This window comes from Nannobrachium achirus (assembly GCF_963921795.1).
Source record: "Nannobrachium achirus genome assembly, chromosome: 13".
Lineage (NCBI taxonomy): Eukaryota > Metazoa > Chordata > Actinopteri > Myctophiformes > Myctophidae > Nannobrachium > Nannobrachium achirus.
Window position 1 is genome coordinate 25,811,547 of NC_137833.1, and position 23,304 is coordinate 25,834,850.

Below are 23,304 nucleotides of genomic sequence, written 5' to 3' on the forward strand. Positions count from 1 at the left end.
TTGCTTGATTAAAAAATATTGTAGATGGAGACTGTCGTGGAATTCCGGATCAATCATTAATCGATGAGGCAATCAGGAGACCAGACAATATTCTAGCTAGTGATGGTTATGCCTTATGTGCATGATATCACGGGGAGAAGTACAATAACACTCATGTTGGTGGTATGGTAGTTCTGCCAGGTGGCACAATTCAGAGATCACAGTTCTACTGTCGCTGCTTCAAGGACGAGCTGAACCATAACAAGATGGGCTGTACCAAAACAGTAGCTATCGGGCCTAGTGGAGGCATTTAGTCTTTTACAAGCTATCAAATATCATAATGTATTATCATTGATGTTAAATATAAAGGTTTTACATACTGTATGCAGTCATATAATTTCTTCCTCAAGAGACACACACACAAATATGTCACATCCTCACATGTTTGACTGTCCCGTTCCATTTGTGTTCACACAAACATGAACCTTTCCTAACTACATTGATGCTAAAAGTACCCGCCACATTCCCATTATGCTCTGTAAGGGGGGTCACGCTTAATCCTTGAAAACGCATCCAGGAGAAGAAACGTATTATGCCAAACATCAGTTGATAATGGTCACACGTCTTTATATTTACGTGTCTCCTGTCCCTGTAATTGATAGTTAATGAACAAGAACCACCGCTTCTAATAACATTTACCAAGAGGCTGGTGAACACATCCCTCCCCCTTGAAGAACTCCCATGGATTTCCATTTTGCTGTAAATGGCGGTTATTATGGTAATAGCCGTTATTAGGGCGCGGTGGTTTGTTTTGGCTTCTGACATTATACATCCTCCCCTGTTTATCGGGTGGATCAGATGTAGTGATATGGTGGATAGGACTTTTAATTAGTTTGTTATTTTTTATGTAATCTATGTCGCACTTATTAAGCACTTATTGTTATTTCAAATGTTGGATGGTGTTTGTTATTACAAATGCACATAGAAAGGCAAAAAAAGAAAGACAATTGCTTAACTCATACCCTGCCAAAAAAGACGTTTTCTATAATAAAAACGTCTTTTTAACTATGGACCTCCCTGCCAGACGTCTTCTGGACGTTTTTTTTTTTTTAAATATAAAAAAAAGAAAAAAATAAATTTGGACCTCCAACAGTGTACTAGCCATGATCGCGATCGCGAAATTGCATGTTTAACCCCCATACCAACCCCATCTTTCAAACATGGCAGCCATGTTTGTTTACATTTGAAGAAAACATAAGGGCTGCCTTCTCCTGAATGCCTGAACGGATTTCCAAGCGGATTTTTTTGTTTGAAAGCTGTGAAAAGCATGCACATGCATAGTGCATGATCTGTGCACGAATGTGTGCACCAGCGTGCACACTATTTTTTTAACCCTTTGTTGGCGAACCGGCAATATAAGAGGTCCCACTTTAAATATGGCACTGAAGAAGTTAACCAGATAAAAAATCCTATTTTGGGCTTGAGAACACCATTAAAAGTAATAGGGTGACAGAAAAGAACAATGGTGACTGCGTCCATTGAGTTCAATGGAGAAGTGGCGCCATGTTCTATTCGGTTCCTCAAGCTATATACTTCTACGAAAAAATAGCTGCTCAGTGCTCACAAGCTTAAAGATTGTCTATTCTTGTCCAGTGTTTGCCTATGTTCACCGAAAGTTTGCTTATTATTATGACATGCCCAGAATAGGGACGCTAGGGTTCTTGTGTTTAAAATTATTGCAAGGAAGGAAGGGAGGAAATATGGACAGAAGGAGATTGATTAAATCATTCGCAGTGCCACACATTATGAGTTGTAGATCAGCTATTTTCATTGAATATTTGATCCGGAATAGTATAATATACTTAATGAGTTTAAGTGAAATGAGACAAGAAATCTGTTGAGGCTGTGAAGGAAAGCCAGCAATGAGTGTACCAAAAGGGAAGAATGGAGAGAGAAAGGTAGAGGGAGGGTCCTACCTGGCTCGTCGCGGGATGACGGAAAAGAAAGGTAGAGAGCGAGAGAGGAGAGTGGAGAAGGAGACCGGTGACATGCAGAGAAAGTGAGAATACGGTGGGAGAAGAGAGTGAGAGGGCTGTTTGGTTTTATGTGCTTCTTCAGCCCTTTTGAATCAAGCTAATTGTGGATCTCATTAAAAATGGGAGTTTGGAGAAAAGGAGGGATGGAGAGAGTAGGAGGAGAGAAGAGAAATGCTGTGGGGCCTGATACACAAGGCCTGCCGAGCAGAACGGCTAATCCTAGCCCCAGCACTCGTCTCTCTCTCTGTCTGTCTGTGTCTCTCTCTTTCTCTCTCTCTCTCTCGCGCGCGAGCACGCTCCGCTTCGCGGCCAGCAAATTAACAAAAGAGAGAGAGAGTAGACAGAATATGCCCATCTGCCCCTCCCATTTTCATTCTCATGCTACCTTTCCCCTCATTTATACTTGGTTTCACGCAGTGTCGTACACCGAAAACAGCACATTTACAAAGCTATAACGTGATCTTGTAAATCTGCTATTTTTGGCATGCGACACTGACGTAGTATAAAAATCTGCCTTTTTAACCGTTTGTTTGTCCCAGTCTTCCCCTCTCTCTATCTCACTTTCTCTCATCTGCTCCGGCTCCTTTGCGTCTTAAGCGCAGCTGAGCTGTATAGGCACAGGCTCACACACAGCCTCACCCTGTTTGGGTCTTCAACTCGAGTCCCATCTCTGCTATCACTTTCCTTTGGCCCTCACCGTCTTTCTCTCTGCCACTTAAAGTAGTACATAAGTGAGGAAAGCTGGGATGTCAATAGTTTCTTTTTATGTGTTATGCGTCTCTGAGATTGGTGTGTGTAAGTTATTTGTCTTGTTTTGATGATTTGGAGATGTTTTTGTGCACAGAGCTCTGGGAGGCTTAATGGAATATTGTGTTTTCATGTTTCGCGTCTCACTTTTTGTTTGCCCTGCCTCTTTCATCTAAAAAGAGGGAGAAAAAGCAAGCAACAGCAGATCTTTGAATAAGGAATAAAGCAAGTGAGGCTATCTCTCTCTCACACTCCCACTCACTCACACACACGCACGCACGCGCGCGCGCGCGCGCGCGCACACACACACACACACACACACACACACACACACACACACACACACACACACACACACACACACACACACACACACACAGATCAATAGAGGCATATATACCCATTCTTGCAGTCCCTTCTAGTCAGTGAAGTGGAGCCTGTTGTTTTTTCATAACATCAATTTGGTTGGAGAGATTGTTAGTCAGATATTTTTTGGTTTGTTTTAGCTTTTTTGGAAGTCTTTGTGAGCTGTATTATACAATTGAATAATGCTACAGTTCCCAAAATGTGTGCTGTGAGACTAGCTCACACAACTAGCTTGTTGCAGTGTTCTCTTTTAGAACAGATATTTTCACTATGAACACAGTTGTGCCTTGAGGTTTTGACGTGTCCACCACCAGCAACAACAAGCAGCAAAGCAGCTTGGAAGTCATTAATTTCCAATGATAGCTAAGCTATACTGAGACACATAGCGGCGAGATGCTATATTGCGTTATTTAATCTCTGAACTCATGAACTTGAGAGAATTTTCTCCCCAAATGAACTTGATGAGGTAGCCAGATTTGGTGAGAGTGACTTTGCTACTTGGGGACACCTACGGTACCTGTAGCAACAAAGTAACTGCCCATGTGAGTGCAGGGATACAAATATATGAATATTTAACTTTTCATGATATTCATTCTCATGGAGGATGCCCTTTATTTATTTTAGTTTTTATTGTTTTTAGTTTTAAGTATCGAACACAATATAACTTAAACCCAGGATGTACAAAAAGTGTAATGAAACACTTCTTTCCATTGTGGTCCTCACCCTGAATAAATAAAGGACAACAATAATTATGCAGAACCAGAGGTCTCCTCACCTACAACTTCACCGGGTGATTTTACACTCTCCTTATACACCCTTAGTTCTCTTTTACTAATGTATACTAATAAACTCTGTTATTAACAAATATTGTACTAACCAGCACATGTTTTTCTCTGCACATTGCTTTCATTCTTTTTCTCTTTCACCCCTTCAAACCATCAATCCTTCAATCCTCTTGCCCTTTATTTCTTTCATCCTTCATTCTTACCCCTTTTCTTTCTTTCCTTTCTGGTATTTTGTCTTTCCTTCTCCCCTGCCTCCCCATTTTTCATTATCCCTCGCTTCCGTCCCTCCCTTTCATCCTACCTTTGTGGTATCCTTCCTTATTTGCTTCTTTCTACCTTTCTGTCTTCCTTCGTTCCGCCCTACACTGTTCCTTTCCTCCCACCTTCCTGTATTCCTTCCTTATTTCCTTCTTCCTTAACTTCACCTCTTCCTTCTCCTTACTTTCCTCCCTATCGTTCCCGTTTGACTTAAATGACTTCCTTCCTTTCAACCTTCCTATATTTCTTATTTCCTTTGTTTCCACCTTCCTCCCACCTATCCTATTAATTCCCTCTCCTCCTTTCTCCTCTCCCGTCTTACTTTATTTACTTCCTCTCGTTCTTTTCTCCCTTTCTGTCTTCCTTGTTTCCTTTCTTACTGCCCTTTTCCCTTCCTCTCCTCCAGTCATGTTGGATGGTGTTACAGGTGATGAAAGTGGTGTTGATGGTGAAAGGGGGGAGGAGGAGGAGGACGAGGGGAGGGCTGAGGAAGACCACCTCTTTGATGATGATGATGAGGATGAGGATGATGAGAATGATGATGATGAGGATGATGCTACCACCTCTTCGTCTGCTGTAGATACTAACCCACCGCACGCCGAGACCCCTACCCCGACCACCTCCAGCACACAGGGGTCCCTGGAGCTTACTAACCCCACTTCTGAGCTTTCGTCTCTGGGTAAAGGCTGTAGCCAGTGCTGGCTGAGGCTGTGTGGTTCTGCATGCTTTGCTTGCTTGGTTCACAGGGAGGCCAAACCATCCGGTATAAAGTTCCCATCTCACCAAAAACAAAATGACACGTTTCCAAAATGTATGCTTTTTCCCCCCATATCTAGAGATTGACGGCAGGGCTACGCCAAGCGCACGCATACGCGTGCGTTTTCTGGTGTAGCCCGGCCTTCAGTAAAACGTAGTTTCTCCATATACACCTTGACACGTACAGTAGCTTACTCTTTTTGACACATTTTATTGATTTCTTTCAAAGAAAATATAAACGATCACTGGCCTAGTGGCCTTACACCTTAACAAAACACAAACTGTGTGACCTTGTTCACCTTGTTCATGCCATTTGAACAAGGTCACACAATGAGCAAACTGGAACATCTTGTATAATGTGAAGACTGCAAAGTACACAGTAAAAAGTTCTCAGTTTTCATTTATTTTCATGTATTTGTAACTTTAGTGTAGTGTGTACAAATGTAACCAGATGGACCCTTAACTGATGATTTTACTCTGTAGTTCTTGGTGTCAATGGGAAACGGTTATTCACTTTATCCCGGATGGTGGCTTTTACCGTAGCAACACCTGTGCTTCACTACTTCGGGTCTATTGAACTTCTTTCCAAACCGCCCACCTGTTATGCACTTTTTACTCTTTTCATTATTATTATTTGACTTAACTCATTTACATACTGATTATCATTTAATTCATTCACTCACTCACCCACTCTTGCACTCATTTGCTACTGCACTCACTCACTCACTCACTCACTCACTCAAACCATGAATTTGCTCTATATGACTCACCCGCACATTAACTCATTCTACCTTTTCACTCAATTCCTCTGTCCCTAACTGTACCTCATCACACATTCACCCTGTTGTCATTTAAAAAAAACAACTATTTCCCCTCTAAGCCTGGCATCCTGTTGGCTGGACTGATGGCCAGCTCCCCTCTCATTGGTGCCCCCCACACACACACACACACACACACACACACACACACACACACACACACACACACACACACACACACACTCTAACACACTTCTCCTTCAATTCCCCAAACTTTCTAACTAGTAATTAACAAACTATGAGAACGGCTCCCTAGGCAAAATAATAAATCCCCATCTGTAGGGAAGCATTCAGCACTCACTCTTCAGGGGTAAACTAATTATTTAGCTTTTAATTTTCACGTATTTGTTTTCCTGCTGATGTGAGATAGGCGAGCGTTCTGTTGAGAAAGGAAGAGAGGCGAGAGACATGAAAAAAGACTGGCGCTCGCTCCTACTTTGAAGTGCACCGGTATCTCTGTGTTATTTATTTTTGTTGTTTTTTTTTTCTCTGTGTTGGGCTTGTTTCTTCTCTCTGTTCTTTTATTTCCAGGATTTGTTTTTTAAATGTGAATGTAGTCTTGAAAGCAATGGGCGGTATGTTGCCACATGTTTGTCCTAAAAACATATCGTCACTTCTTTAGTTGTCATTTTAGTAGCATATGCACCGTGCAATGTGTTTAATGTGTTCAATTAAAAGTCATTACACACCAGGAGTGTTTATTTTGTGCGATTGATGCACATTAATTTACACTGCTGTTTGTGCAAGAGTACATCCGTAACAGAACATGAATATTACGTGGCGATAAAGCGATGTAAGGTTGCTCTGAATGAGGCATCATCAAATTAATAGTTTGATGTGAAATATTTGCAAAACAAATGTTAGGATCGTTTATTCACCACGCTCCCGGTGTGTAAGGACCTTTACACTCAGGATTACTGTGCGTGTACACATGGGCACATTGATTCAGGCGGTCCAACATCTACGCTGTAAAAATCCACAGCACTGACGTTTAATGTTACAAAAGAATAAATAATTAACAGGATTTTACAGTGCAGAGGGAGGCAGAGAAAGGCCAGAGGAGGAGGGATGATGGAGAGAGATGGAATGGAGGAAGCGAGGGATGGAGAGGGAGAGAGAGAGAGAGAGATAGACAGGTGCAAAGAGGACAGCCAAGTGGTGAGAACAGAATTTGAACAGCCGTACGCTGGGTTGCACTGGCCAGAGTCACCGTGACTCAGCCAGAAAGGGGGAGAGTGTGTGTGCGTACACACACACGCGCGCACACACATTATCAGCCAGGCAGAAACCAGAATTCAAATGAAGTTATCGTTTTTCTCATCTTCTTTTAAATGGGAATGAAAGAATGTACATGCTGGTTCCTCCCAGTACCAGGTACCCAAGTATGGAGACATTGGTTTTGTTATTTAACTCTTCTCTTCTCTCTCCTCTAGGTGTGAACAGTAAGCACACAGAGTTGAAGCTGAAGAGGCCGGTAGAGATCAGGGTGGTAGGAGGAGGAGGAGGCTTCTCCTCCCCTTCATCCACCTCCTCCTCTTCCTCTCCCACCTACTCTGTGTCCCCCCTCAGCCCTGCAGACGGACAGGAGGTACGCACGCACACACACACACACACACACACACACACACACACACACACACACACACACACACACAGGTTGAACCAGTGGTGTAAAGTAACTAAGTACAATTTTGAAGTATTTGTACTTTACTTGATTATTTCCAATTTCAAATACTTTTACTTCTACTCCATTGCATGTCGGATCCCAATATTGTACTTTTACTCCAATACAATTATTTGAAAACTTTAGTTACTAGTTACTTTACAGATATAAATTATAATATTATATAAAACATACATTAACAAATGTAGCCAGGCTACTATTTATAACCTAGGATATTTGAAAATAGCCTATCTACAAGCTCACAACGCATTGATGCGACGCATTGTGAGCTTGTAGATCGTCTATTTTCTTTTACTTTTGCTACTTTAAGTTCATTTTGATGCCAATACTTGTACTTGTACTTTTGTTCAAGTACATTTTGAATTCCGGGAAACGTATAGGTTCCGGACGGAACCATGTTTATTTAATACCGGAGGACAAGGTCCCCCTATGGGATAACAGCGCCATCTGGCGCTGCAACAGAGTAAAACTCATAAGCTCCCGTACGAGAAATATCATTTGTCGGGAGGGCTGTCAATCACAAACGAGGGCACCGCCCCCGAGTGTATATAAGCCCTGTGGGCTATCATAACTTCCTCTAAAGCCGCACCTCTGCGCCCGCAACTAGCGAACCGAGGGGCTTTATTCGGGGGACCTTGTCCTCCGGTATTAAATAAACATGGTTCCGTCCGGAACCTATACGTTTATTGTCATACCTCCAGACAAGGTCCCCCTATGGGACTCATACACTCCCCGAGAAGCCATGAACCGACAAGACTGTCGTGCACACCGACCACACCCGGAAGGAGGTCCCGTCAACCGACGTGACCCCTTTCAGGACTGATCCGACCCAGACCCACAGGGCCTGGGCGTGTTCAGACAGAAAAAGACCCTGACAGACCGAGGCCTGCCTTATGCACTAAGGGCAGACACAGGTCCACCTTATAAAACTGCAGTAATATAAGGGAAAAACTCAGGGTCCCCCCCCATGTATCCTAGAGACAGTAGCATGCTGTCTCAGGAAGGGGAGAGAGCCGCCCCACTACATAGTAGGAAGGGCAGCAGCACCCAGAACCGTATGCGCCATAGCAGAAGGCGCAACGTCCAGGTGATAGTAGGTCGCAAAGGTGGACGGCGAAGACCAATTCGCCGCTGCACAAATCTCCTCAATGGAGACACCTTTGGACAAAGCCCAAGAGGTAGACACACCCCTAGTACTGTGGGCCTTAAGTGCTTCCGGCACTTCAGACCCAGACCGGGTGTAAGCCAACCTAATTGCATCCACAAGCCATCTCGACAGAGTGGGCTTGGACACCGCTTTTCGTTGACGGGCATTCATGACCACGAAAAGCTGAGAAGTAGACCTGCTGTCCACCGTCCTATCACAGTAGGCCTTCAGGGCCCTAACTGGACAAAGACAATGAAGACGCCTATCCTCCTCCGATGCAAACGGAGGAGGATGGAAAGCCGTCAAAACAACAGGTTCCTTCGGGACCACACGGTTCTTAGGAATAAAACTCAAATGAGGTTTAAGAAGAACCTTGGAGTCATTATTGAGAAACCTCATACAATCAGGGCTCACAGAGAGCGCATGAAGGTCGCTCACACGCTTAGCCGCAGACAAGGCTCCCCAGAGGAGAAGGTCCCCTCACTGAGAAGTAAAGGGGACACTTCGCGTTCTCCTGGGAGGCAAAGAGATCGACTCGAGGTTGACCGAACCTGGAGAAAATCTGCCTCACCACCGCAGGGTGGAGAGACCAATCCTCGTAACGAGGCTCCCCCCTGGACAACAGATCGGCGCCGCCGTTCTGAAGGCCCGGGACATGGGAGGCTCTGATGGACCTCAACCGAGGCAAGCACCAGAGGGTCATCTCGCTCGCCAGCTGATCCAGCGTACGCGAGGAGAGGCCGCCCTGTTTGTTGAGATAATACAGGGCCGCCGTGTTGTCCGTCCTGACCAGGACATGGCAACCCCGGAGAAATGGTTCGAAATGCTTGAGCGCCAAGTAGATCGCCATTAACTCCAGATAGTTGATGTGGTACTCCAACATGGCCTGGGTCCAAAGGCCCCTGGCTGAGCGCCCCTCGTGGGTGGCGCCCCACCCTGAGCGGCTGGCGTCTGTGGTGATCACCTTGCGTGACACCACTTCGCCCATGGAGACCCCACTCGTCAACAACGCCTGGTCCCTCCATGGGACCAGAGCGTCCATGCAGACCTGGCTGACTGTCACCTTCCTGTACCCTTGCAGGGAAGGAATCCTGAGCGCCAGTGACCACCGCTGGAAGGGTCTCATATGAAACCTGCCCAGACGCAGAAGTTGCACCGCTGACGCCATCAGCCCAGTCAACTTCATGCACTCCTTGTAACTGACCACCAGGTTCAGTCGGAAGGAGCCGAGACAAGTCAGAAACCTGTCCACCCTCTCCGGGGAGAGGCGAGCGGACATGGTGGCCGAGTCCAGAGATATTCCTATAAAGGAAATCTGCTGGGAGGGTGACAACATGCTTTTGCCAAAATTGACGTTGAAACCCAAGGCCTTCAGGTGTGACAACACCAGATTGGTATGGCGCGCCGCTTCTGAGCAGGAGGCGGCGGAAATCATCCAATCGTCTATGTAGTTCGCCAGCCTGACTCCCTGATGCCTCAGTGGAGCAATGGCTGCCTCGGTCACTTTCACGAAAACCCGAGGGCTCAGGGAAAGACCGAAAGGGAGGACCGTGTACTCGTACAGGCGCCCCTCGAAGGTGAACCGCAGGAACTTCCTGTGTGGGGGATAAATGAGGATGTGCTGATAAGCGTCCCTCAGGTCCACTGAACAGTGGAAATCCCCCTGTCTCACTGATTTCATCAGTGACTCTGACGTCAGCATCCTGAATTTGAACTTTTTCAAGTGCTTGTTCAGAGCACGTAAGTCCATAATCGGACGCAGCCCCCCTCCTTTTTTCTGAACCAGAAAATAACGGCTCCAGAAGCCTAAACGGCTCTGGTCGCGTGATAACTCCACTATAGCGCCCTTGCGCAATAGTGAGTCTATCTCCTCCCTCAAGGCATCCGCTTTCAAGCCGCGGGCTCGAGTGTAAATAACCTTGCTGGATAGGGAGGGTATTTCCGCGAACTGTAGTCTGTAGCCCCGTGTCACCGTCCGAAACACCCAGTGATTCGGATTGCAACGCTTCCATTGCTCTGCACACTGTGCTAACGTGTTGCTGAGCAACGGAGAAGCCTTGGGGTTGTACCGCCTGAGCGGGACTACTGGGCCGGGAGGGAGAGGAAGGACGGGACCGAGAGGTTCCGTATCCGGGCACGTATCCGTATCCGCTAGACGCCGGGCCGGAAGGCGCGGAGACACCGGCGGAAAGAGCGTTTCCGTTTCCGGTACGCTTATTTCCGTATCCGGTGGGAGACGGACACGTGACCTCCAGGAAGCCTCGCTTGTTAAAAATACAGGCGGCACATAGCGTGGAGCCCGGGGGACAGGGTTCATCGCATAAGTAACATAATCCCCGGCTCTGGGAATTGTATTTACGTTTACAACCTGTGCTAAGGCCTTTATATGCTTCCTTACGGGAAGACGAGGCCGACCCTGGGTGATATGTGTTGGCTTCTTCCCTGACGCTAAGACCAAACTCCTGTCCTGAACTAGAGTCGGCATAACAGTGCCGCTCGGTGGAGACAGAGGGGTATTGCACACTAGTGAAACCATACCATTGTGAATAGGAATTAGCTTGTCTGGGAACATTTTGCAAAGAGAAATATTCTGCTTGTAACCTGTCTGCGTGACTGGAGGAAGCGATATTTTCTGAGTGGAAAGAAATTCCAGCCTGGACTTCTCTACACTGGCTAAATTCATGCAAAATGGGGTCGTCTGTACTAAAGCAGGTGGGTTTGAAATAAACAGGCATTGTTTTATCAACACACTTTTTAATACAGGCACTGGAGGAGAGCACAGAGGAGGAATAAACATTGCTTTCTTGGCATAAGAAAAACTGTTCATATTGTCCAAACGTCTGCGCTTGCAAGGGGGGGTCCCCTGAACTTTCAGGGGGACCCCGCCAGAGTCCAGTGTCACTTTCGCGGCGGCTTCCCACGGGCTTTGTGGGAGCTGGCCGGTATCCCGTGCCTGGGAGGGTGGCGGGATTGGGAGCGGGCCTGAGCCCCCGCTGCTGGGTGGCGTTCATCGTCCTGGCTGCCAGCGCGGAGGCTCTGTAAGAGTTCCTAACCCTGGAAGACTGCTTGTCGTCAAAGGGGATGGCAAACCCAGGAGGCTTCTTCCCCACGGACAGATTGAGGGGATTGCGGCCTCCAGGACCGGTCCGCTCATGACCTGGCTTGATGCTCCCGACAAGGGACTGAGCCATCAGTTTGTCCATGGGAGGACACAAGGGGATTCCCGCCTTCTCTGCGTCGCGGCAGTCGACCAAGAAGGGGAGCTTGGGGGGGTCCTTGTGTGTAGTCCAGGTTGAATGCAGGGCCTCTGCAAAGCCTGGGACCAGTGGGAGCTTTTCCATTCGAAGCGGGGGAGAGGATTCCACATCCTGGCCAAGGAGGGGAACTCTAGCCCGTGGTCCGAGTGGCGCGTCTCCGAGCGGCAGCTCCAGGCCACAACGGATGGTAGCACGTTCCAGCACCGAGAGCTCGTCCATGGGGATGGAGTCTGGGTCTTGTGCCGCTGCCCCTCTCGCCCCAGCCGGCATGGAAGGGGGGAGAGAGGCAGAAGGGGCTTGGGAGGACGCGGCGGAGGTGGAAGCCTCGGCATGAGGAACCACCCTGGCCGCGCCTCCGCCCTGTCCGGAGGGGAAAGTGGACTCGTCTTCCTCCGAGTACTCACCCTCCGTGTCCACCTCATCCATGTCGTAGTCCTCTAGCTCCGGTTCGTCTCCGTCGCTAGCATGCCAGGAGACGGGGCTAGGTGGCCGCATAGCCCGTAGCTGGGGGACGGAGAAAGAGAGAGGAATGTCACCGACGACTAGAGGGTGGAATTCTTTGGGGGGGACGGTCCAGGTTGCAGCTGGCGGTGGAGCAACGTGGGCGGTCTTGCATGTTCTCTTCTTGGGCACGGCACCAGTCGAGCCCGTCGGAGAAACAGCAGGGATAGCAGGGGCCGCAGACCCGCTAGCATCGGGGCTACCGAAGCTAGCTGAGGGCGAGGCCGCTGGAGGCCTAACCACGTGGCGAGAAGCAGCGCTGTGGCGTACAGCGCTGTCCGGCACACGAGGAGAGGTGTCTGGGAGGGATCCGGCGGAGACCGTGGTGTGAAGGCCGTAACCAGCGCCAGCGATCTCACAGCGGGCCTCGAGGGCTGGAACATCATACTGGAGGCAGTCAGTACAGTTCACCCCCGTGGCCGGGGCCGGAGGGGACAGAGAGGCCAAGGCGTGTCCTACCACCATGCAGACAATGCAGAACGGATGAGTATCTTCATTGGCGATGAGGCCTTTGCAGCTGGGAAGGCCGCACTTCTTCGGTACCCTGGCTAGCAGGCTGCTAACTGTGGGCCGACGAGCCGCCATCGTGAGCTAACCGAAGCTAAGCGAAGCTAAGCTAGGGCAGGGAAACACGTGGCAGAACGTACAGAGAAGAAGTAAAAGACTCAAAGCGAAAGTGAAGAAAGACCGAACTGTAGGAAGAATATAGAAGTAGAAAACGTACGGGAGATAATCTATAAAGGCCAGAGGCCGACTTCCTAGCCGTCGCTTTAGGCTAAACTTTACAGAATTAATACTTATATGGCTGAGTTCGCGACACTCTAGTTGCAGGTAAGCAGAGGTGCGGAAGAGGAAGTTATGATAGCCCACAGGGCTTATATACACTCGGGGGCGGTGCCCTCGTTTGTGATTGACAGCCCTCCCGACAAATGATATTTCTCGTACGGGAGCTTATGAGTTTTACTCTGTTGCAGCGCCAGATGGCGCTGTTATCCCATAGGGGGACCTTGTCTGGAGGTATGACAATAAACAGAGTATTTCTACATTGCAGCATTGATACTTTTACTTTAAAATGTGAGTACTTTTTCCACCACTGGGTTGAACATCTCTTAAGTTTTTTTTCTCTCTCTCTCTCTCTCTCTCTCTCTCTCTCTCTCTCTCTCTCTCTCTCTCTCTCTCTCTCTCTCCCACTCCCTTTCTCTCTCTCCCTCCTATTTGCTCCCCGGCATCAAAGGGTCATTCTAATCGATCTGGTTCTATTGACCTGTCTGTCATTGGTCATGACAGGAGTCCATGTGTCCACTTCAAGCTCTGTCCCTGTCATTTGTGCATGAATCTGGCCAAAATCCTCACACTCACACTGGCATCTTAATGCTCTGCATAGCATATAATGACTGCTCATGTATCGACTATGACCTTTTGTTTGTGTGTGTGTGTGTGTGTGTGTGTGTGTGTGTGTGTGTGTGTGTGTGTGTGTGTGTGTGTGTGTGTGTGTGTGTGTGTGTGTGTGTGTGTGTGTGTGTGTGTGTGTGTGTGTGTGTGTGTGTGTGTGTGTGAGAGAGAAAGAGAGAGATTGTTATTATTGACAGTCATCTGCAGACCTCCAGTCCTAACATCTGTTTAATTGATTTTGACTGTTGAGTGCAATATGGTGTGTGTTGTGGTTTTGACTGTCGAGTGTGTGTGTGTGTGTGTGTGTGTGTGTGTGCGTGCGCGCGTGCGCGCGTGTCAGTACTAGCTTATGTTGGTGTGTTTTTGATCATTGATTCACACAAACACCCTCTTGTGTTCAAAGGGAAAGTGGCTTAGTGCTCTGTGGCCAAAACACCTGCCTGTTTCCTCACTTCGCAACTAAGGTCCTGAAAATGTATAGTCATTCATTGTATTTTATTAAGAACAGGCCTCCGAAGGCCCAGATTAGTGTTTTAGCTCTCGCGTTCAGTCTCAGAGGTCTCCAGTTCAGATCAATGTTGATTTTGTTGACTAAAACTGAAGAAAAATGTGCGTTGACTACCTTTTTTCACTGACAAAAACGAAATAAATACTAAGCTATGATGAATAAGACATATATATTATATTGACACTTTTCAACACATAAAAACTAGACTAAAAGGTTGAGGATGGACTATTGGTGGTGAATAGATCCAATAGAAATAAAAGTCATTTTACACTTGATTGCGCTCAGGTGTTGCGCTCTAAAAATAGCAGATCTATATTAAAGCTAACAACACGTGACGTCGCGCTGCGAAGCGTTGTGAGCTTGTAGATCAGCAATTTTCAGCATCAGCCATTACGACGCCATCAAGCCCTGCAGACTAAATCAACTGTAGATTTAGTTGCCTAAAATCTTATATTTGGTCGACTAAAACTAAAACTTAACTAAATTACATTTTATTCAAAAGACTATGACTAAAGCCCTTTGCACACAGGACAGTTGCGTTTTTTTCGTTTGCGGCATGAATAAAACGCATTGGATTTGGTGTGCAAGGCTGTGCGGAATCGGCGCTGCGGATCCAAAAAGGAGTCATAAAAGGAGTGATGAGTTTTTTACCGCATGCGACAAGACGCACGAATCGAACTGGTTTCGATCGAGAAAAAAACGCACGGCGGCAGCCACTCGTCGCACGGCTAATTCGGAGCCGGTGTGCATGAGGTCATAGAGAATCATTGTTTTCTTTTCAAAAAATGATATTGTCCGTTTTATCCGTGCGGTTAAACGCGCCTGTGTGCAAAGGGCTTAAGAATACATCAAAATTTGCTGTCAAAAACAACACTGGTTCAGATCTAAGATTTCTGGAAGAACCGTTAAGTAGGATGTCTGATGTCATCTCAGGAGATTGAGTCTGTTTGTGCTCATTGCTTTGATTTGTGACATTTTGTCTTGTCACCTAACTTAATTCGAGCATCATGCATCTTTTGATTCTATGCCAGGTCTCGCCAATTTCATCCCGTGTCATCGTGAATCTTTGAAATCAACTTTAAAAGATGCAGTTTTCTTGTAGCACTCATTATTCTAGTGAGAAGTTACCGCCCTAGATACAGTGTTGTATTCTGACATTACTGTTCAGTTATCTAATATTTCACAAGTTGCGTTGTGACACGTTAGCTTGTAGATCTGCTATTTTCAAATGTCAGTCTCAGAATAGTCACACGCTAGGGTACGTGTGGTTAAGACCAATGGCTGTCAAGAGAGAGACTATAAAAACATAGCGGTGAACACATGTACAGTTTGTCATCTCCCTGACTGTTAATGTCTTGTTCCACACTGCAGCACAATGTTAGAATTTCATGCACAATTAACCACCGTAGAACCAGGCCTCTGAAAATGTATAATGGTGCCGTGGCCAAATGAAGATACTCATATCGTTCATATTCAGACCTAGTTTGCGGCTTTCTTTTAGCAGAATATTTTATTGTTAGTTGAAGCCACAGTCAGCCATCTGCCATACACTACTGCTAAACACAGCAGTTTGAATCTCTGCTGTTTGCGTAGGTGCATGATTAAGTGCATTTTGTGGATTATTTATTTTTGTTTTATGTGTTTGTGTTTGTGTATTTTCTTCTTCTCTCCTTACAAAAGGAGGATAAACTGTTCCTTGTCCGAAGAGGGGTTGGCATCCCAAAAGTCCTTGAGGCGGGTGGGGTGGCCCCTGGGGGAAACACACACACACACACACACACACACACACACACACACACACACACACACATTCTCTCTCATTAGTGATTGTGTGTATGCGCAGCCTCGGTGGTGCACGATAAGGCCCTGCGACGCTCAGCAGACCGCAACATTAGTCACACACACACACACACACCTCAAAACCACTGAATCACCACAGCCACAGCTTACTGCAGCGATGATAGCAGCGATAAGAGAGAAAGAGAGATGGAGCGAGAGAGCAAGAAAACAAGAAATAGAAAGACATGGGGGTGGGGGTGGGTACCCCAATATCTGTCTGTCCCAGACCGTTGAAACTGAGGTCAGAGGGGTAGCCAAGAGGGCAGGTGTTTCTCTGTGTGTGTGTGTGTGTGTGTGTGTGTGTGTGTGTGTGTGTGTGTGTGTGTGTGTGTGTGTGTGTGTGTGTGTGTGTGTGTGTGTGTGTGTGTGTGTGTGTTTCCTTGTTTGTATGCAGTTAGCACCCTTGGTCCTCAGGGAGGATTTAAGAACCATGCTGAATTTTTGTGTGTGTGCGCAGGAGTGTCTGTCTCCATGTGTGCCCTCTGCCTGGTTTTGGATGTGCAAGCGAGCTTCCACATGAGTGTCTATGTGCCGTCCTGGTATGTGTCTTTGTGTGTGTGTGTATGCACACGTGTGTTCCTACTCCTCTGGGAGTGATAAAGCCACAGATTGTTTGGTTTGTTTTCAGAGGAAATGTTGGGAGGCCTGGGGAGGTGTTAACATATTAGGAGCTGTGTGTGTGTGTGTGTGTGTGTGTGTGTGTGTGTGTGTGTGTGTGTGTGTGTGTGTGTGTGTGTGTGTGTGTGTGTGTGTGTGTGTGTGTGTGTGTGTGTGTGTGTGTGTGTGTGTGTGTGTGTGCGCGTGTGTGTGTGTGTGTGTGCACGCGCGTGCATGTACGTGCATCTTGTAATGTTTGTCTACATAATGCCCCCTTTGACCCTCATAGTCTCTTGGTTTAAGATGAAATAAACAGCCATATACTGTATTTGCTTCTGACTTTGTGAACAGTGAAATGCTCAGTGTTCATATATCCATTTGTTACTCTGAGAGTGTACAGATGGAACCAGAAGGACCCTTCTATGTCCATTTGGTTCACATGTATACTCTCGTAGTTAGGTTAACACTCAGTATTCTACAGTGCTGCCAGTCTCAGTCTGTCTATAATCAGCTATCTCCAGGGGATTTGCCGTTTTGCTAAATCAACAGTCCACTCTCATATTGCAAGATATTGCAATTTGAGCCAATCAACACTGATGCAGCACTAAGAGTCAAACCTAATAATTGAGGGACAACAGATCTAAGTGTTTGATAAACGCTGACTGTACTGTAAAATTCAGAGTCATATTTTAACTCGGAGTTTGAACAGGGATCCGTCTCTTCCATTAAAGTAACACCCTGGATTTGACTGTGTAATAGAGAGACACATGGAGTGAAGGGTATTGCCAACATTGTTTTAGAATATTTTAAGTTAAAACCCACAACACCACTGTGTGTGCGTGTGTGTGTGCGTGCACACATTTCCACATCAGTGTGTCAGTTTGAGTGTCTGTATCAGGGCCCTATATTCCGCCTGGCACAACGCTGGGCACAGCACAACTGTCATTGCTATTTTCCTACTGCTGCAGTTTGCCATTTTAACGGCCAGCGCTCCACATTGACTATCAATACCAAATGATCTTGACTCTCAAGCCTATTGAGTGCCCATGGGCATTTTGGTTTTGAATTTAAATTTGGTGTGGTCTGGAGCAAACAGGGCGCACTACTATCTTATGCACAGACTTTGTGCTTTGTGTATAAACCACTTTTTAGACACACCCCAGATAGATTTTGTTCCCTACGTTTTAATTTAGACCATGTGCCATAGATTGTCTAAATTGGGCCCTCCCCACACGTTAACTTTGCATGTGTGTTTTTGTTAGTATGTGTGTTTGTGCGTACAGTACGCGTGTGTCTCCCCCATCTCTATTAAATGGTCTCTCTTTCTCTCTCGCTCCACCCTGCTTTCCTATTTTCTGCCGTCTCAAGCAGTGGAACATGTTTTGCCCTAATTGTCGACTTTATTACACGTTGCAGAGTCTTATTAGCGCAGTCGATGCGTCAATCTAAACAGTGTCGGTGTCTTTTACACTTGGCTTGGCATATTGGGAGAGGCTGCAGTAATAAAGCAGTTTGCTGCGTGCCGTCTTCGATAGCGGGAGAAGCAAGCGTGCAGCTTTTTAAACACATGTTCACTTTGAAAACAATAGCGCTTTTTTGGGGGCATTTTGCATAATCTGAATATATTTTCTGGCGAGGGGTTTTGTTGAAAGTCAAGTTAATTGCCTCTTTTTGTCTCCCTCCTGAGTGAGGGAAGGGAGGGTGTGTGTGTGTGTGTGCATGCATTGTGCGTGTAGGTTTTTCTCAAATAAGCAAGCAGAGACATGGGAGCAAACATATCAACTTCTATTGAATTTGTCTCGGGCTCGGCTGCATGCGTGTACGTGCGCACGCTTGGTGGCAATAATCACAGAGGAAGTCTGAAATCCTGTAGAGTCAGCTTAATAAGAGGCTGGGAACAGATCTAAGTGTTTGTTAGAAGCTGACAGACTGGCTAATACACAGGACGTGGAGTGGAGCAGCAGGATAATTGCCAACATTGTTTTAGAGAGTCAATCATTTGATGCTAAAACTGATTGACTGTGTTTGTGTGCGTGCGTGTGTGCATGCGTGCGTACACTTTCTTAATATTATTCCAGTAACAAGAACCCTATATACTTAGTTGACCAGAATCCCCCAGTGGTCTATACTTGGTCTTCTCCTTTCTTCCCTTAAAATAATCATATTTGAACTGGGGAACCCCCAAAATATTCATATTTGAACTGAACTGGGGACCACCCAAAATAATCATATTTGAACTAGGGACACCCCAATATAATCCTATTTGCTTGTAGCTTGTAGATCGTCTATTTTGAAAATGTTTTCCTCTTTCTTATATTACTTACCAATTTGGCCAATGTTCTACCAGTTTTTATAGTAGTTTGTTGATTATTTTTGTCTTTTTCCCCATTTCATTTCATAATTCTTTTTAGGTATTAAAAAGGTCTTAAATGTCTCTCACTGTACATCTGGGGACCGCCCCGAAATGATGTGGGGGTCCGACCCAAAGGTTGAGAACCAACCAAAAGATCCTGCCCAAAACATTTTCACCAAATAGTCGGCCCAGAATTAGGGACTCTAGGATTCACGTGGTTAGCATGTCTTTATTTGCTTTAAATGGTTATTTCTGTTTGTGTTTTGACAGAACAACGCGGAGGAGCTGCGAGCTGAGCGGCTGCGTAGGGCAACAGAAAAGCTGCGGAACCCTGTGGTTTTCAACAAGGACTCTGCTGTCAGAAAGACCCAGCTCAAATCATTCAGCCAGTATGTGGAGACCCGGCCAGGTACGAATGTGTTTTCGAATGTGAAAAAATATTTCGAAATTAGCAGATCTACAATGCGTCACATACATCGCAACACATTGTGAGCTTGTAGATCGTCTATTTTCAAATGGCTGAAATGTATATAGGGTTGAAGTGTTTAATCTATGTTTTGTAATAATAATGAATCTACAAAGTAACTAAAGTTTTCAAATAAATGTTGTGAAGTAAAAGTATAATATTTGCCGCTGAGATGTAGTGGAGTAGAAGTTAAAGTATTGGAAATTGGAAATACTCAAGTAAAGTACAGATACCTCAAAATTGTACTTAAGTACAGTGATTAAGTACTTAGTTATCTTACATCACTTCCCCTCATACATAGACTTCACCACAGCCCAGGATGAACCCACACTCCTCTGCACACATAGTTCAGCCCAGGTCAAGGACAAAGTACCTGCCAGTCGCCACATAACCACATAACACATAACCCTAACCACAATCGGTTACAGCCGAAGAGGTATGCTCATTGTAGCTTGGAGGGGTGACTGTTCTGTGGTTGATATTGCATGGCGCAGCCCCTTTGGCGTCCTCGTTGAAATGCTCCTAGTTCGTGGCACTTCCCACTTAGCTCTTTTCAGGTGCTGGGCTGGATAAGACTTCTGCAACTTTTGGGGTCACGCTTGCGCTATTGAGCAAGAGTTCGCAGTTCAAGTCAGTCCAAAAGCCAAAGTGCTGAATGTGACGCCTCTGACTGGTGGCAGTCACGCTAGTGGTCTGGTAGTGTACAGGGCTGTAGCACGGCTACAGAGATGACCTATGTCCTGGGGGGAGGAGCGGAGCCTGGAGCTGTGTGGTTCCCTTTCTAATTTTTGAGGTTTTGTAGGCCAGCACCAATTGGATGCAGGTAGGGACGGTAAGCCAGGGGCAGAGGAGAAATGTGACACCACAAAACTTGGGAGGGTTGAATACAAGACAACGCTACAGCGTTTTGGAGGTGTTGAAGGGGAACAGAGAGGGGTATGCTTAGGGTGCAGTCAGGAAGGGCTGTACTGCAGAAACACATGGACAAGTTCAGAGAAACAGACAATAGGAAAACTAACCATCCAAACTCCAATGCATGGGTTTCAATAGCAGCAGTGAACCAATTTAATTTAAACACCATCCAAAGCATGGGTTTTAATAGCAGAAGTGAACCAAATTAAACATATTTTAATCCTGCCTGCGTCTGTTAGCAAAAGAACTCATAGTGATTCATGAAACTTTGTGGGAATGATCAGTATGCTGCCCAAATGTAATATTAACATTTGGTGCCAAAAAGTCAAAGGTCAAGGTTACAATCTAGTAGAAGGTCAAAATAATACTAAATATGATTATGCCGTTTTTCTTGTGTGTATCTTTGTGTATTTTGAATTGGAACTTCCGCATGCAGTCCGTGACTTATGAAAGGAGATCTCAGTCCTTTTTGGACTACGCTGGACTTAAATCCCTTGTGAGTCAACGTCACATTGATAGCAGCCAGTATGCGACCGCAGGGTAGCTGCAAAAGAACCCCGGCCGCTCATAATAATACACAATGGAAAAGAAGTAACACCACCTGTGTGAGAAAAATACATTCCATCAAATGTTCAGCTGCAGTCTTCCTCACAGTGAAGAGGAAGAAGGCTTAGGATGTTTACTGTGATCTCTCCCTCTTGAAGTGCTCCTTGGTGTGTACTGTAAGCGATAATGGCTTTGTCCTCAAAACTCCTCTTCCAGCCGTTGTGATTAGCCGTGAGAGTCACAGAGGTAGTGCTCCATCCATAGCACAGCTTGCCCAGCGTGCAGTCACTTACCCAGCGTCTCACTCGGGAGCGCCTCGAATGAACCGAAACGGTGGGAAGGGATGTGCGCGAAACTTGTGCTAGTTGGAGTAATATGCGGTCGATAGCAATTTAGTCAACCCGACGCCAACAATCAAATACTACATTGTTTTTTGTTGTCATACGGTGCCAATTTCAAATATTTGTACTTTTTCTCCACTTTACTACAAGTAGTGCTAATTTTCAGTTATTCCAGCATTTTGCAGTGGTGAAGCACCCCTTTAAGTTTGGGGATGAAAAGATCAAAAGTCAAGTTATATATCACCTTTTTTTTGTATGTTATGTGTTTTTAACCTTTATGCGTTTTACTCCTTCCATCTTTTTGTCACATTGGCCCTCCGTCCTTCCAACCCACCGTTCATCCTTCCAGAGGTGAAGAGGCAGAAGTCCATTCCTGAGGACCTGAAGAGGGCTGGAGAGGAGAGGGGAATGCTGTCAGATTCTGACATCCTCCACAGACCGTTTGAAGAGGAGGTAGGTCATCATTATCAGGTCTATTCACGGTGTTCACTCACATGTACTACACATGTACTACACATGTACCTCACTTGCCCTGTCAAAGGTAGTTGTTAACAATGTATTTAACAGAACATTAGTGAATCACAGCAATAACTAACTATTTGATATGGTTTGCATGTAGGCACAATGTACATACAGAGAATTAACAAAGCTTAATGTATGTTTGTACCTTACATGAATACAAACAAAAACATTCTGTGACCTCATTGTTTTTTAATGTTTCATCTTGTGCCCGGGTAGCTCAGTCGGTAGAGCTCTTGCCTTTGTACCGCAAGGTCATGGGTTCGATTCCGGGCACCGCCAACTCAGCGTATGAGTAGCACGGCTTGGCAAGTCGTGCGGCAAGTACTGGGAGCTGATGGTAGGTGTGGCGCTCCACCTCAGCAGTCCATCTCCCAGGGGTCTAGCGCATTGTAACGGGGACAGACTCCCGCGTGTTACCGGCTGATACCGACAATAAGCCACTCCCGACCTACTTCATCTTAGTGGCTAAGCTAATGAGCAATACAATATGGGTTCTAATCCAGTGGGTCCTGTGTTGCATGTTGTCCCTCCCCTATAAAGCAGTCGGTGGTGTGTAGATGATAGAACGACAGGTTAAAATGAATTTTACATTGTCATCAGGCTCTTTCTTTTTTTTGTTCCATTTTGGTTCTCACCCTATTTTTTCCTAATAGTCCTGGGCCAAGATAAAGCACTTCAATTCTGTTCAAATCTTTATTGTTCCAAAGGGCATTTGGGGTTTGGTTTGCAGACAGTGTTTACGAAAAAAGAAACGTTTGACATATCTATGACTTATGACTCAAAATTTGGGCAAGGTTTCATGCCAGTCAGAGCCCCTTTGACTTTCATCTAACTATTAATTTAGCGAATGACTGTCCGTCCGACCATCTGCATGCTGACATCGCTGATACCACACAGTTTTGCCGCCATGGTAACTGCCTGTCTGCATGCTGACATCACGTCATTCTCTGACGTCATACCCTGACGTCATAGTACTGACATCACAGACTGGCCTGGACACGGAACACCATGTATGGGCATAAAGATCTGCCCAACGGGCACTCCAACATGGAATACCATATATGGGCATAAATATCTGCCCAATGGGTAAAATGGTAAATGGTGCATTTATATAGCGCTTTTATCCAAAGCGCTTTACAGAGATTGTGCATTACATTCACCCATTCACGCACACATTCATACACCGATAGTGGAGGAAACCATGCAAGGCACCAACCTGCTCACCGGGAGCAATGTGGGGTTCAGAGTCTTGCCCAAGGACCCCGCGACATTAACTCAGGGGGAGCCCAGATTCGAACTGGGAACCCTTCGTGCTCTAATAACGGTTTCTCTACCCCTGAGCTATGCCGCCCCACTCAAACAAACAAACACTACTTCTGAGACTCCTACATTCAATCCCTCAGATACTGTGTCTGTGCACACCCCTATGAAATACACAGTTGTTGTATAAAATACACAGAAAAAGAATGAAAGAGAAGTCTTTCTTCCTCCCCT

The 23,304-nt window shown here is 46.0% G+C and overlaps 1 protein-coding gene across 5 annotated transcripts in view; it reads left to right on the forward strand.

Annotated features, from left to right (window-relative positions):
- ehbp1 (EH domain binding protein 1) overlaps positions 1-23,304 on the forward strand; it is a 226,204-nt gene that overhangs the window by 145,291 nt on the left and 57,609 nt on the right. For all 5 annotated transcript variants that reach the window (XM_080740474.1, XM_080740475.1, XM_080740472.1 and 2 more), the window contains exons 17-19: positions 7,179-7,333; positions 19,294-19,432; positions 21,638-21,741. In XM_080740474.1, the coding sequence (XP_080596600.1) occupies positions 7,179-7,333; positions 19,294-19,432; positions 21,638-21,741 (398 nt within the window). The remainder of the gene's footprint in view (positions 1-7,178; positions 7,334-19,293; positions 19,433-21,637; positions 21,742-23,304) is intronic.